This window comes from Trachinotus anak, unplaced genomic scaffold, assembly GCF_046630095.1.
Source record: "Trachinotus anak isolate AG129_WGS33_773 ecotype Australia unplaced genomic scaffold, CSIRO_AGI_Tana_v1 ptg000012l, whole genome shotgun sequence".
Taxonomy (NCBI): Eukaryota; Metazoa; Chordata; class Actinopteri; order Carangiformes; family Carangidae; genus Trachinotus; species Trachinotus anak.
The window spans coordinates 27,711,238-27,727,500 of NW_027273863.1; the positions used below are offsets into that span (position 1 = coordinate 27,711,238).

Sequence of the window (16,263 nt, forward strand, 5' to 3'; positions counted from 1 at the left end):
TCTCTTTGTCTTGTATAAACATCATTTCAACTTTGCGGGTTTTGAACTGTTGCTTGGACAAAATGAGACGTTAGCGACGTGACGAAGGCGTGGCCCTTCACAGACCACGAAGGCTGAACCGAAGGAGGGTTTCCTCTTTGTGTCGCCCCTCCCCTTACCGCTGCGTTGCAAAGCGTGGCTCCTGTTGCTTAGCAACCTTAACAACACGTGACTTTTTGTCTCGGTAGCCTGAGGTTTTCAGGTCGGATTGACATTAACAGTGTGATCCTCAGACTCATGAAGATTATCTTCATCACCGTGAGCAATGAATCTTGGGATATGTTGGATCATGAAAGATCCACCTGTCGGAGCCTTCATGGTCCAAGAGAAGGACGCATTGGAAAGGAGACAGTCTCACCGCTGTGATGTCATCAGTCTTCTGACAAGACCCTGAACTGAGACACAGCTTCAGACTCAGTGTCAGACAGACAGAGAGACAGACAGGTGAGACAGACAGAGAGACAGACAGACAGAGAGACAGACAGAGAGAGAGACAGGTGAGACAGACAGACAGACAGACAGACAGACAGACAGAGAGACAGACAGAGAGACAGGTGAGACAGACAGACAGACAGACAGACAGACAGGTGAGACTGACAGAGAGACAGACAGACAGACAGACAGACAGAGAGACAGAGAGACAGACAGAGAGAGAGACAGGTGAGACAGACAGACAGACAGACAGACAGACAGGTGAGACAGACAGAGAGACAGACAGACAGACAGACAGACAGAGAGACAGAGAGACAGACAGAGAGAGAGACAGGTGAGACAGACAGACAGACAGACAGAGAGACAGACAGAGAGACAGACAGGTGAGACAGACAGACAGACAGACAGGTGAGACAGACAGACAGACAGACAGGTGAGACTGACAGACAGTGAGATAGACAGGTGAGAGACAGGTGAGAGACAGACAGACAGACAGAGAGACAGACAGGTGAGACTGACAGACAGAGAGACAGACAGACAGACAGACAGAGAGACAGGTGAGAGACAGACAGAGAGACAGACAGACAGAGAGACAGACAGGTGAGACAGACAGACAGAGAGACAGACAGACAGACAGACAGGTGAGACAGACAGAGAGACAGAGAGACAGACAGACAGAGAGACAGACAGACAGACAGACAGGTGAGACAGACAGAGAGACAGAGAGACAGACAGATGTTATTGATTATTAAAACATGATCAGGTCTCAGGACTCGTCTCTGCAGCTGATTTGACTGATCGTTAGTTATGATGAAAACAAAGAGCAAAACAAAAATTGAAAGTGGAAGAAGAAAAATGAATCTCTGAGCAGTGGCAGAGAACAAACAAGCGTGGTCGTCATGCCAACCTTGGTTGTCACGGTGAGGAGGGGGTTTCCATCAGAGGATGTCTTTTTACCAGGAAGCTCCTTCAGCACCATGGCAACGACCCTTTCCCCTTTGCCCTACAACAGGCAGATCGACAGGTTCATTCATTCAGACGCAGCAACGTGAAACATCAAAGCTCTGCCGGAGGCTGACGGAGGAGTGCTGTGGGTAATGTGCACATCTGTGGAGACAGACACCTACAGCTGATTCCCCTCTACTGGAGAGAAACATGAGGGAGGGGACAGTTCACATTCATCCTGACCTCAGAAATAAACGAGTCATGAAGGAAAGTGGAGACGGTTTAAACAGACAGAGACGTGAACATGTGTCTGACCACTGAAAGACATGAAGCCACTAGACTCAGCTCCTCCTCTCTGACCAGTTTCAGATCACATCCTGTTTATCCAGAATCAGATACAACATCAAACCTTTGAGGGAAAGTCTGTCAGAACAGCTGTGAAGTCTTCAGTAATGGCTGAAAAAGTGTTTTGTGAGGTCACACTGACTTTGACCTGTGACCTTTGACCACCAAAGTCTAATCATTCAGATGGACGGACAACCTGAAAACAATAATCCTCTGGCCATGGCTGTAGCCGGCGCTGGGGCATAGAAACATCCTGGATACGAGCACCGCCATCTTACTCTGACATCATTAGGCGCCAGGGTCTGTGCAGCAGAGTCAGAGGGTGGAGCCACAGTATCGAGGTCACACCCATACACCCGTGCCACCAAATCACGAGTCAATCATGACGTCACACTCCTGTTTTATAGCATCAAATAACTAATTAAAACCAAACTTACCAGAAAAATGAAGTTTGGCCCATGTCCCATCCTCCACATGGAGGGGGCGGGGTTTATGAGCTATACTGCAGCCAACCACCAGAGGGCAAATTCAGCGGCATGAAAACACAGTGAGGTGATGAAGGAGCAGGAGACGTCTCCCTCCCTCACTTTTCTCCTCTCTCCAGCTACAAACATGAGAAACTAGTCTTGCTGTGCACGTGTGACCACGAGGTCCCAAACATCAAAGCCATCATGAGAACTGAAGGTGAATCCAGGTGTTTCTCTACATTCACACAGATCCTGCTGCAGTAAAGAGCGGTAACGATGACGGAGCAGACCTGTTGTTCAACAACATCAGCTCCAACAGCTGGATTCTGTTCATCGGTCACTGATTCACCGAGAACACGAAGATTCAGAGGAAACATTTTAGTCAAAGGAGACGTCGTTCACAATCACCATCCTGAGGTCTGAAACCTGAAGCTCCAGCTGAGAGCTGCAGTTCCTCTAATGACCACTAGAGTCTGGCTCCAGCAGTGAGTCAGTCCCCAGAGACTCCCATGTCCAAATGTCCAACTTTACAGCAGAAAGAAACATGTTTACAGCCTGGTACAGAAACTGTTCTGCTCTCTAGAGATCATTTCCTCCTTCATGACACCTGTACAGGTGAATTTATACAACTCACCTGTTTATGTCTTATTAAGGACTAAAGTGATGGAGAACTGAGGGCGATGGTGGAGCAGCTCAGAAACCTGATGGTGACGTCACAGAGGCTACGTCCATCTTTATTTACAGCCTCCGGTCGTTCATCATATTCAGGAAGGATCTAGATTCAGCACAGTGCTGCTGAGGCCCAGCCTGACCATGAGGTCAGAGGTCAGAGGTCAGCTGGGAGCTGGGTGTCAGACCTGTGACCTCCACAGAACAAGACATCAAACAACACCACACCTAAACTCATGTAAGATCAGTGACGACAAAACTGGTCTTCAAACACACTCAGTAACACACCTGCTTTTACACACACACACACACACACACACACACACACACACACACACTCTTAGTACTGTCCCTGTGACAGCACTGAGCACTTATCAGCTGGAGATGTTAAACCACTGAGACTGAGAACAGATATTCAACCTTCATGACTCTTCATCCTGACATCACTGCAACACACAACACAACACAGTACAATACAACACAACACAACACACAGTACAACACAGTACAACACAACACAACACACAGTGACTAACACTCACACCTTCAGTCAGGTAAATCCTCTGACTCATGAAGTTTCACATGGATCAGTACAGACACACAAGTGGGTCCTGAACAGGTTTAGCCTAGCTTAGCACAAACACTGGAAACAAGGGGAATATCCAACACCACAGAAGGCTGTGTGAGTTTTCCATGTCATAGACCCACACAGATCCGGATACAGGAACACACACACACACACTCACACACACAGAGTCAATTACAGGTATGTAAAGTGATCCAGATTACAGGGTGGAGAAGACAGCGTCGGCTCTTTAAATGGGACCAGAGTGTTTCTGACTCCTCGTCTTTCACTGTTCAGACTCCGTTTAGACCAAAAGCCTCCTGCCAGGCGTCGACCTCCTTTCACACCGGAGCTGTTCCTGTTGTTCTCTGCACACACTGCTGCAGGACCCCCACCAGGTATGACAGGTGAGCTGCTGCCAGACGAGCTGACGGAGTGGACTCTGCCTCGGTGAACCCAGCAGGCAGGACGAGTTCATCAATAAAACATCATCGGCAGCTTTATTATTAGCCGGCCTCAGGAACAGCCCCGAGCCGGGTGCAGCCGCTCTGAATCCACCTGCTCCTCCTCCCCAGGGATCATTAATGACCAATACTCATACCTGACTCCATCACCTTCACATCAGTGTCAGGAAACTGGAAATGTCAAAGCTGAGTCTGAGGGAGTTCAGTTCATTTGGTCCGAGCCAAAGAAAGACATGAAGTCACATGGACTGACAGGTAACTCACTGATTGGACAGCTTTGGTGATGTCATCTTGCATCATTCAGGTGACTGATTTCGAGCATTATTACTCGAGACTGGACTTCATCAAGTAACGCAGAATGTCGACCAGGTAGAAACAGGACGACGTCTTTTACGCTAATATTAAAATCTGACAGCTGACGATCAGCTGATGGATTCAGAAGTTTATCTCTGAATTCACCGACTCAGACTCAAATCAGGGCCAGAGACATTCTGAGCTCGTTCACAGGGAAATACTGAGTCTATCTGCTGTGTTTCTACTGTTTCTACTGTGTTTCTGCTGTTTCTACTGTTTCTACTGTGTTTCTGCTGTTTCTACTGTGTTTCTACTGTTTCTACTGTGTTTCTACTGTTTCTGCTGTTTCTACTGTTTCTACTGTTTCTCTACTGTTTCTGCTGTTTCTGCTGTTTCTACTGTTTCTACTGTTTCTGCTGTTTCTACTGTGTTTCTGCTGTTTCTACTGTTTTTCTACTGTTTCTGCTGTGTTTCTGACACAAGCTAAAAATAAAACTCACAAACGTATCGTGTTCGTTCCCATGAACGTCTGACGATCACAGCTGAACCTGAACCTTCTGTCTGCGTCTTTCTGTTGAATGTTCTCTCTCTCTCCGTTTCTCCCTCTGTCACAGTGTCGGCCGTCCGGCTGTGAGGTGTGTGTGTGTGTGTGTGTGTGTGTGTGTGTGTGTGTGTGTATGAGTGAGTGTGTATGTGTGAGTGTGTGTGAGTGTGTGTGTGTGTGTGTGAGTGTGTGTTGTTACTGGAGATGCTGTCAGACTAAAAATAACCTGCTGTTGTGCTGAGCAAACAGTTCTCCATCAGCCCAGAGTCCCAGCAGAGCTGAGCTCAGCGCTGCAGCAGCAACTCTGAGCTGTTAGCATCTGCACCTTCACCTGGACCATACTGACAGTTACACTACAGCTAACACTGCTGCTGCTACTGCTAACACTGCTACTGCTAACACTGCTGCTGCTAACACTGCTACAGCTAACACTGCTACTGCTAACACTGCTACTGCTACTGCTAACACTGCTGCTGCTAACACTGCTACTGCTAACACTGCTGCTGCTAACACTGCTGCTGCTAACACTGCTACAGCTAACACTGCTACTGCTAACACTGCTACTGCTACTGCTAACACTGCTGCTGCTAACACTGCTACTGCTAACACTGCTGCTGCTACTGCTAACACTGCTGCTGCTAACACTGCTGCTGCTAACACTGCTACAGCTAACACTGCTGCTGCTACTGCTAACACTGCTGCTGCTAACACTGCTACAGCTAACACTGCTACTGCTAACACTGCTACTGCTACTGCTAACACTGCTGCTGCTAACACTGCTGCTGTTGCTACTACTGCTAACACTGCTACTGCCAACACTGCTGCTGCTGCTACTGCTGCTACTGCTAACACTTCTACTGCTAACACAGCTGCTGCTACTGCTAACACTGCTACTGCTAACACAGCTGCTGCTAACACTGCTACTGCTACTGCTAACACTGCTGCTGCTAACACTGCTACTGCTACTGCTAACACTGCTGCTGCTAACACTGCTGCTGTTGCTACTACTGCTAACACTGCTACTGCCAACACTGCTGCTGCTGCTACTGCTGCTACTGCTAACACTTCTACTGCTAACACTGCTGCTGCTACTGCTAACACTGCTACTGCTAACACAGCTGCTGCTAACACTGCTGCTGCTACTGCTAACACTGCTACTGCTAACACTTCTGCTGCTACTGCTACTGCTAACACTTCTACTGCTAACACTGCTGCTGCTAACACTTCTGCTGCTACTGCTACTGCTAACACTTCTACTGCTAACACTAGCTCCCTCACAGTGTAGTTTTGAGCCGGGACACCTCATTAGTTTGTGTCAGGTTCACAATTAATCAACATTTCAAATCTGCTGCTGCTGTGCAAATATTGGGATCAGACTCATTTCCTGCAGATATTAAATATTAAAGGACTCACCTCGAGGGTGAGATTGAACTGCAGATGAGCTGATGATGCAGGTGTAATGAGTGAACGAATGAAGGTGTGGTGGTGAAACTGTGCCAAGGGCAGCAGCAGCTCAGCTGTGTGACGGGGAATATTTGACCCCGGAGAGTTGAGATATTTATATCCTCCACTCATCCAGCAGCTCCACTGCTAATTAATCTTGTATGAGAGTTTCCCCCTGTGGCTTCAGTCACCCACACTGTAACTACAGTACAGGACGACTACAGGAGCCTGCAGAGGACACACTGCCTCTGAAACACACCAGAATACAGGCTGTTTCAAGGGGGGGGGGGCAATTAATTAAATTGTCATTGAAATCTCATATAGAATATGGCCAAGAGCAGTGCTCACATCACAGCAGCTGAATTTTTGGATTAAGGTCAAATGTGTCACAAGCAGATGTGAGGTCACTTCAGAGAAAATCACATTTTCATTTGACACAATCAAATAATCACAGTGTGATCATGTGGTTCAGACCCGGTTCTGGTTCCGTCTGGATCCAGGTTGGTAAAATACTCACTGATGACTCTGATGATTTCTCCCTGACTTGTCTTTAGCCTCGTTCTGACAAAGACAAACTGCTGAGGTGAACACATGAAGCGCAGACGGCTGCATGAAGTCATTTCAGTGGATTTATGAAAACATGAGCAGCAGCGACCTTGTGACGGAGAAACCTGCTGCAACATGGCCGAACAGCAACTGCACATTTCTTGGCCTAATGGACTGAAAACCACAGAGAGTCCCACAGGAGGCTGCGTGTGTGTGTGTGTGTGTGTGTGTGTGTGTGTGTGTTTGATGATTTTGATCAGTTTGACGTTTTTGCTGATTAAAAACTGTAAAACTCTGTAAATAAACTTTAATGGAATGAATCAGACTCCGTTGATGTTTATTTTTCTCAGGCTCAGATCTTCATCACAAGTCATGAAATATCACCTGAGTGAGGTTTAAATGTGAAGCTGCAGATGAAAATCATCAGGACTGTGAGAGTGAAGACACCGATGTGTTGGGATGTTGAACTCAGTGAGGATGAGTCCCGAGGCTCCTGACATGGAGGAGTGGGCGCCTGCTGATGGAGGCGGGGGAGCTGATGAGCGCTCGGCAGGTGGCCGGTGGCGGTGATGAGATGGAACCTCAGCTGGAGGGGCAGGTGATGGACAGGGACCAGACTCCTGGTGAACTGGAGAGGAAGGTTTATCCGGCTCATCCAGAACCTGGAAGAGTTTCCAAGCTGGAGAGACTCTGGAGGTGAGGGCTGAATTCCTCCCTCGCTGTTCTCCCCCAGAGTCCAGGGTTAGGAGCAGGTGATGGATTTGGGTTTTGTCATGGCTGCTCCACTGAGCATGTCAGGAAGTTGGGGCCGGACCATGTGATCGTGATGTCATCGGCCGCTGCTAGCAGGAGGGAATAGAAGAATTTCTTCACCTTGTCGATTTGATTTTCTTTGACCACAATGGCGACGATGACTCCATCAGGATGAAGGTGAGCGGCGCCATGACGCTGCAGCAGGTCCAGTCTGATGATCAGCTGTTTCTCTGAGCTCGTTGTGACACCAAAGGTCAGTGAACGCATCAGGTTCAGTGAAGTGCAGACTGACATGCAGGATGACATCACCAAAACTGTCCAATCAGGGCATGAGCTGTCAGTCCGTGTCACTTCACAAGTGTCAGGAACACAACCAGAACCAAACAGAGACTGGGGGAAAGCTGTGACATCATCAGACATCATCTGTATGAACAGAGGCTTCAGCTGTCAGAGGTCACTACAGGTCAGCGCTGCTCTCACCTGGACGCCTCACCACGACGTTCAAACTGTTCCCAGCCTTCAGGTTCAGGAGGCGTTCAAGAGCTCACACAGTGGCTGGCAGCTTCCTGTCCCACTGAGGTGAAGGTGCTGCTCCAGAAGGATGTGACTCCGCTGCAGGTGTGTGTGCTGTCGGCCCTCACTGTGTACCTGCTGGCTCTGACTCCTGTGACCCCCCCTCTGGTATCACAGCAGACCCTCTGCTAGTCCAAAGAACGGCAGCACATCTGGTCTTCGTCAAACAGCTGATCACTCTCCATCACATCAAACTAAACTTTTCAAACCCACCAGTGTCTCCAGGTGCAGTCAAACACCTGGACCACCTGACAGCAGGTCACAACACAACTGCATCACAACATCTGGAGGCTGATAACATCTGCCGGCAGCTCTGCTGTGTTCACACAGATCAGATGGTCAGAGGTCAAAGGTCATCTGTGTCTGACTGAGCTCTGAACTGGACTGGACCTGAGTTCAGCTGTGATACACCACTGACCTGCTGAGGTCCAGGTCTGATAGAACTCAAGACCAGCTGTGGTACCTGAGCCCGGTCCGTCCTGAGCTCTGGGTCCAGTCTCAGACCAGAACCTGAACTGACGAGAGGTCAGAGGTTAATTATTCATTTATTTTATTTTCTATCGTTCATTAAATGTCTTGGTTTCTTTTAGTTCATGAATCATTTTTTTCTTCTGCACATTTTACATTTTGATCTTGTGTCTTGTTCACTGGTCTGTTTGTTGTTGTTCTTGTGTCATCCTGATCAACCAGTCTCTTCATCATCATCATCATCATATCAATATCTTCTCTTCAGGTCTCAGGTCAGGAGAAACCTGGTGTCATGTTGATGACCAGCTCTCCTCCTCTGATCATGCCCTAAACAACATCAGTAAACCCAGGTCTGACCTGACTCAGTCCTCCAACAGATCCTGGTCCAGGTCCTGGATCTCTCTCACCTCTGTGAAACCCTCACAGATGGTCCAGATGCAGCAGCTCATCTGGTCTGGACCTCCACTAACTCCCCCTGACCCCTGGCTAAATACACCTGAAACCAACCACTAACACTGTGTCAGCCACTGCCAGTTACAAGCTAACAAACAACATAAACAAATAAAGATGCTAACTATGCTAACGGTTCTGATCCGTCTGCTAGTCTCTGATTCTGGTCTCAACAGACTCCTCATCTGAGTCTGGGTCTGACTGAGGCTCCAACATGAGGCTGAGTCTCTGATGTTTCCTCCTCTAACATCTTCATCCTCTCTGCTCTTTCACCTGGACACGGTGGGCGGGGCCAAGGCCTGGTCCAGGTGTCTCAGTCAGGAAGTCAGAGTAGATGAGCTTCAGACCAGTTTTTATGAAAACACAGAACATGAATCAGAGCAGAGGATCAGGAGAGGAAGTGGAACCTGAGCCTCGTTACGACCTCGTCAGCAGCTCGTCAGTCGGTAATTAGAGCCGCAGGAAGCTGCTCTCTGTGGGCTCTGAAGCCGTTTGATCCCTTCACACTCATACTGTCACCCAGGTCAGACCCCCCCCCCCGGGCTCCACCCTCATTAGAAACCCTCCCAAAATGTTAAACCTCCTCCACTGAGTTGTGGTGGTGGTGGGGGGGGTGTTCTGTTTGACAGTGTTTAATGAGAGGAAGTGACACGCTGTGGGGACACATGACGTCTGGAGACACTTCAGTCTGAGGAGAGGAGGCTGCGAGGGGGAGGAGGGGGAGGAGGAGGAGAGCTCTGAAGGTCTGATTGCAGCATCCAGACCTGGTGTGGTCTGAGGGTTTGGGGGATTTGATTGATCGATTATCAGAACAGGTCCGGATCAATCTGCAGACTAATCGTTGACCAGAAGAGAAAACTTCTGTCTGACCTGCAGTTATGGATCAGCCAGGAGCTGAGGGGAGTCAGGGAGGTGAGATCAGACCAGACTCCATGATAAAAAGATGTGATTTAAGGCCTGTGTCACTGGCTGCGTTTCCATGAAGCTGCTTCGAGCTCAGTGGAAACGAGTCGAGGAAACTTTCACTTTTTGAATTTGGAAGAACACGTACACGCTGTCATGAGGTGGTGTTTCAGACGACAAGTCGTGGCCCCTGCCGTGTGAGGCCCCGGGGAGCCCGTTCCTACAGAAGCAGCTTTACTCAGTCAGTGGAACACAACATTCACAACTGGGAGCACCTGGATCCAGACCACGTCTGTGAGGCGGATCACAGGAGTCTCCTGGCCACAGAGACACAATGAGTGGATGAAGGTTTTGTAGACGTCCACATGTGAATGTGTGAATCTGTGAACACATGCTCAATCACTCTTTCATTGCCTCTCTTCTACACGTCCTGATGATGAAAACAAATGAAAACAGAAACAAGAATAAATGAGTGTGAGAGGTGCAGGATGAAGAGGAGCATCATCATCATCACCACATCAAAGTGTGTTTGCTGTGTTTTATCTGCACTTTGTCGCAGCAGATCAAAGTCTGTGGATCACAACATCACTGTCGGCCATCTTTACACCCAACGCTCCACTTTCCCAGGAACACTGAACTAAACACTCTGGTTCTGGTTCTGGTTCTGATCCTGGTCCTGGTTGTGATTCTGGTACTGGTTCTCATGAAGTGAGAATTTCTGGTCAATAATTTTTGAAATGATGAATTTTAAACCTGTCATTCAGATCAGTTTTGCAGATGTTGTAGATACAGGTGTTGTAAACAGCTCCTTCCTGTGATTGGTGCTCACGGTCATGTGATGTTCTGCCGACGTCATTACTCAGTTCATGATGTGATTATTACAGAAAGACAGACGTCTTCAGACCTGAGTCCTCTGAACGGGATCCTGAGACGTTACACCAGGTTTAAAATGACCAAACTCTGACAGAGGGTCAGTGAACACACCGGGGACGTGATGATGAAAATCAAAGCTGAGATAAATTTCACACTGAAGCAGTGATCCTGACCCACCTGAGACAGGTGATCAGGTTTATCAGGACTCTGACACCGAGTCCTCAGGTCCAGGTCGGCAGGAGCTCTGTTGGTGCCTCAGACAGACCAGGATCAGGACTAAACAACAGACCTGACTGCCGCCCTTTGTTCTCAGTCCACACACGACTTCCTGGTTTTATCTGCATCTGCACCTGTTCACGCAGCTGTTCACCTGGTCCCAACCGAGCTTTGGTTCCTATCAACAGACTCCAGGTCCAGGTCTGATCTTTGAAGGATTTCAGGCTGCTGCCTCCTGTGTGTGTGTGTGTGTGTGTGTGTGTGTGTGTGTGTGTGTGTGCGTGTGCGTGTGCGTGTGTGAGTGTGTGTGCGTGTGTGTGCGTGTGTGCGTGCGTGTGCGCGTGCGTGTGTGTGTGCGTGTGTGCGTGCGTGTGCGCGTGCGTGTGTGTGCGCGTGCGTGCGTGTGCGTGCGTGTGTGTGTGAGATGATATTTCTGTTAAAGACAGAATCCAGTAGATTTGAAATATGGGCCATAAACAGAATCTATTAATCAATCATTCATCACTTCATGTTTTCATCTGACGTCTTCAGATCTGAGTTCACTCACACAGACACTGAAATCCCCGACTTCCCTGAAAAGTGACTTCAACTATTGATCGATTGTCAGAACTGTTGATCACATTTCTGTCCAATGGATGAATCAATGAATCAATGACTGATGTAAGAAGTCACACACAGAGCAACACTGGGGTCCAGACCTCGACCTGTGTCCAGCTGAGTGGAGCTCCTTACACTCTGATTTCAAATCAATCAATCAATCAATCAATCATCTAATTAAAAATCAGACAAGTTAAAATGATCCTTCTCCTGGATCAGTCTCTGCAGCGGAGACACCGTGGTTACCAGAGTGACTGGGGCTGATCACAGAGCGAAGATGAGAGCCGGGAGACTGATGATGATGATGATGATGATGATGAAGGTCACGAGTTGCCGCACACTCACAACCATCATCACTCATTCATAACACAACAGGAAGTCACCGCAGGCATGAGTCCACTGACAGAAGCTTAATCAATAAGTATATTGATGACTCATTATGACTCATTAGCCACTGAACGGACTCAGTGTTTCCATATTAAACACAGACTCTACTGATCAATCAATGAACGCTGATTAAAATAATCACTGCATGTGTTGAAACACAGAAAGAGCCACATGAAAAGGATCAATATTTTTAGAGGGAAAAATTAAAGATGATCAGAGGTTCAGGTAAAAACAGGTGAATCAATAATCATTTTAGATTATTGATATTTCCTGTTGATCAGTGATTAGTCACGTTTGACAAATATCAATCAGTTAATTAAGTAAAACTGTTCCCGCCTTAATGACTGTGTGAATCTGTCTTTTCTACCCGGGACACTAAAACAGACCTGACAGGTGAAACAGGAAACAAAGGTGAAGCTCACCTGGACCTGATACATGTCTCTCAGCCCTCCCCCGCTCAGCGGGACGCAGGTGGAGCTGCAGCCGCCAGAGGTCCACCACAAAGCGGCTCCACTGCAACCAGCCCCTCGGTGTCTGTCCGGAGCCTTTCAGCTCCGACACAGCTCGACACCGCGGTCCGCTCTGGTCCCGGTCCGTTCTGGTCCCGGTCCTCTCTGGTCCCGGTCCTCTCTGGTCCCGGTCCGCTCTGGTCCCGGTCCGCTCTGGTCCCGGTCCGCTCTGGTCCCGGTCCTCTCCGTCCAGTCTTGTCCGACACCGAAGCACCCGGACGCCGCGGGATCCGGTTTTCATGTGGCTCCGTTGCGTACGGTGGAGGGGCGGGATGAAAACAAACCGAATAGAGCCGAGCCGCTCCGAGCCGCTCCGAGCCGCTCCGAGCAGCACCGACGTCGTTACCCGGGATAAAGAAGGTGACTTCCTGTATGGGTTTTCAAAATAAAAGCGCCGTTCAGGTCCAGTTTAAGGGAATTCAACAGTGAAATTCAAGCTTAAAGAAGAAAATAGAGAATAAATGTTCAGTTGACCTCAAATAAACATCATATACAAACAAATGTGTAAAGATTTGAAAGTAATTATGATTTGTTTCAAATGTCTGAGCCTTAAATGAACATATGTGTGTGTGTGTGTGTGTGTGTGTGTGTGTGTGTGTGTACTAAACTGTAGTATAACTGACACATTAACTCTCCTCACTGTGAAGATGTTTAGCTCCAGTTCACAAAGAGTTCCCTGTTCTACGTCTCTGATCAATGTTCTGTTGTGAGTTGTTGGTGCGACAGTAACACAAACTGACTTCAGTGGTTGGTCCTCTGAGGACGACACGGGACACAAACCAACACAGTGTCCGGTTTGTAGGAGGAGATCTTCATGGGAAATTGCTCCTCCTGACCTGGTGTTACAGAACCTGAGTCCTTCAGAGGAGCTCTGCAGGCTGCACTCTGGACCATCAGCACCAGCGTGTCGGTTCTGAACATGTTAAAGAGGAGTTGGATCAGACAGAAGACCACGTTAAGGTCAGAGACACAGAGGACGAGCTGAAGTCCAGCAGCGCCCCCTGCTGGATGATCCCCCGCTGGGCTCAGGAGCTCTGATAGAGGCCAAACACCTGGGCAACCTGACCTTCAACATCTGGAGCAAGATGAAGGACACGGTCTCCTACAGTCCTGTGGTTCTGGACCCAAACACTGCTGGTCCAGGACTCATCCTGTCTGAAGACCTGACCAGTGTGAGACCAGGACAGAAACAGCTGCTTCCTGACAATCCAGAGAGGTTCAAAGACCGCTGTGTCCTGGGCTCTGAGGGTTTTGACTCAGGGACTCACAGCTGGGACGTCCAGACCAGAGACAGACCAGACCAGAGACAGACCGGACCAGAGACAGTCCAGACCAGAGACAGACCGGACCAGAGACAGTCCAGACCAGAGACAGACCAGAGACAGACCAGTCCAGAGACAGACCAGACCAGACCAGAGACAGACCAGACCAGAGACAGACCAGACCAGAGACAGACCGGACCAGAGACAGACCAGAGACAGACCAGACCAGAGACAGACCGGACCAGAGACAGTCCAGACCAGAGACAGACCAGACCAGAGACAGTCCGGACCAGAGACAGTCCAGACCAGAGACAGTCCAGACCAGAGACAGACCAGAGACAGACCAGTCCAGAGACAGACCAGACCAGACCAGAGACAGACCAGACCAGAGACAGACCAGAGACAGACCAGACCAGAGACAGTCCAGACCAGAGACAGACCAGACCAGAGACAGTCCAGTCCAGAGACAGACCAGAGACAGACCAGACCAGAGACAGTCCAGTCCAGAGACAGACCAGAGACAGACCAGACCAGAGACAGTCCAGACCAGAGACAGTCCAGACCAGAGACAGACCAGAGACAGACCAGACCAGAGACAGTCCAGTCCAGAGACAGACCAGAGACAGACCAGACCAGAGACAGTCCAGTCCAGAGACAGACCAGACCAGACCAGAGACAGACCAGACCAGAGACAGACCAGAGACAGACCAGACCAGAGACAGTCCAGACCAGAGACAGACCAGACCAGAGACAGTCCAGTCCAGAGACAGTCCAGTCCAGAGACAGTCCAGTCCAGAGACAGACCAGAGACAGACCAGACCAGAGACAGTCCAGTCCAGAGACAGACCAGAGACAGACCAGACCAGAGACAGTCCAGACCAGAGACAGACCAGACCAGAGACAGACCAGAGACAGACCAGACCAGAGACAGTCCAGACCAGAGACAGACCAGACCAGAGACAGTCCAGAGACAGTCCAGTCCAGAGACAGACCAGACCAGAGACAGTCCAGACCAGAGACAGTCCAGTCCAGAGACAGACCAGAGACAGACCAGACCAGAGACAGACCAGAGACAGTCCAGACCAGAGACAGTCCAGACCAGAGACAGACCAGACCAGAGACAGTCCAGTCCAGAGACAGACCAGACCAGAGACAGACCAGAGACAGACCAGACCAGAGACAGACCAGACCAGAGACAGTCCAGACCAGAGACAGACCAGAGACAGACCAGACCAGAGACAGACCAGACCAGAGACAGTCCAGTCCAGAGACAGACCAGACCAGAGACAGACCAGACCAGAGACAGACCAGAGACAGACCAGACCAGAGACAGACCAGACCAGAGACAGTCCAGTCCAGAGACAGACCAGACCAGAGACAGACCAGACCAGAGACAGACCAGAGACAGTCCAGACCAGAGACAGACCAGACCAGAGACAGTCCAGTCCAGAGACAGACCAGAGACAGACCAGACCAGACTAAATCTGAATGAAAGTGATTTTAAATGAAACTGAAAGTTAAAACTGTAAATCAATGAACTAATATAAAGTCTGTGAATTACAGCACGAACAGAAAGAAGAAAGTTACTTTGACGTGGAACGAGGAAATAAACCAGGAGCGACTGATTATCTGAGCAGTGAAACAGTAAAACTCTGTGACGCTGTGAACACGTTGATCTTTACAGTTTGAAATAAACAGATGATGAACAGGCGTTCTCACTCAGCGAAGGTTTGATGCCACAGAGCACTTTAATTTGAACAAGACGATGGGACACGGGTCACCTGAGGATCTCCGGTTTGTCCCATGATCGACTGAGTCAGTGAACAGGTCAACGATGTGGTGCAGTGACAACATTACAGTTCACACACAGTTAATATGAGGAAAAACTATCAGTGTTTTTCAACATTTTTAATATTTTTAAAGATCATTTAGTTTTGAATAAAAACATTATTATGATTTTACTTTTAATATAATCACTTCTTTTAACCAAAACTCTGCTGCTTAACAATTATTTGTCACCTGCAGCACCATCACGGCCCAGCAGTGGGCGGGGGAGGACAGGTGACACCTCTCAGGTCCTGTTCATGTGCCCCAGGTGATCGGGTCACCTGTGGTCACTAAAGACATGTGTTAAAGTCAGGTGTGAACTGGTCCTCTTGTTACCGTGGTGACTTGTCAAAGGTCATCAGAGGTCACAGTGTGTTCAGGAGACGCCTCACTGTCCCAAACAGAGACCAGGTGGTCCCTGTGTCTGTCCTGGGCTCTGAGTTCAGCAGCTCTGCTCAGGGGGTTGGTTGTTAGTCAGGGTCAGAGGTCAACACAGCTGAACCTGACCTCAATGTTCTGCTGTCCTCTCACACCTGCGGCTCTGGCCATGCCCACCAGTGATGTCAGAAGGTTTTGAGTACACCTGTGCATGACTGCAGCCAGGTGAGTAAAACCAGCAGAGGTCAGTAAAGAAGCGTTGATGATTTTAAATCCTTCAGATCCGGTCGTGGTTTTGTTGGGGTCCGGGCTCA

General features: G+C 49.0%; 2 protein-coding genes across 5 annotated transcripts in view; both read right to left on the reverse strand.

Annotated features, from left to right (window-relative positions):
- Nucleotides 1-12,933, reverse strand: part of pex5lb (peroxisomal biogenesis factor 5-like b) — a 32,893-nt gene extending 19,960 nt beyond the window's left edge. Inside the window, exons 1-2 of one of the 3 annotated variants that reach the window (XM_071491488.1) lie at nt 12,396-12,559; nt 1,379-1,474 (exon numbers count right to left, since the gene is read on the reverse strand). In XM_071491488.1, coding sequence (XP_071347589.1) covers nt 1,379-1,474; nt 12,396-12,410 — 111 coding nt within the window. In that variant the 5' untranslated portion in view covers nt 12,411-12,559. Of the gene's footprint in view, nt 1-1,378; nt 1,475-12,395 lie in introns of all 3 variants that reach the window. The other 2 variants (XM_071491487.1, XM_071491489.1) reach the window with 2 other exon arrangements.
- A 2,535-nt stretch (nt 12,934-15,468) lies between these two features.
- The window catches only part of LOC139628667 (dual specificity protein phosphatase 18), a 2,841-nt gene continuing 2,046 nt past the window's right edge, over nt 15,469-16,263 (reverse strand). For both annotated transcript variants that reach the window (XM_071490580.1, XM_071490581.1), the window contains one exon: nt 15,469-16,263. This exon is cut by the window's right edge. In XM_071490580.1, coding sequence (XP_071346681.1) covers nt 16,261-16,263 — 3 coding nt within the window. In that variant the 3' untranslated portion in view covers nt 15,469-16,260.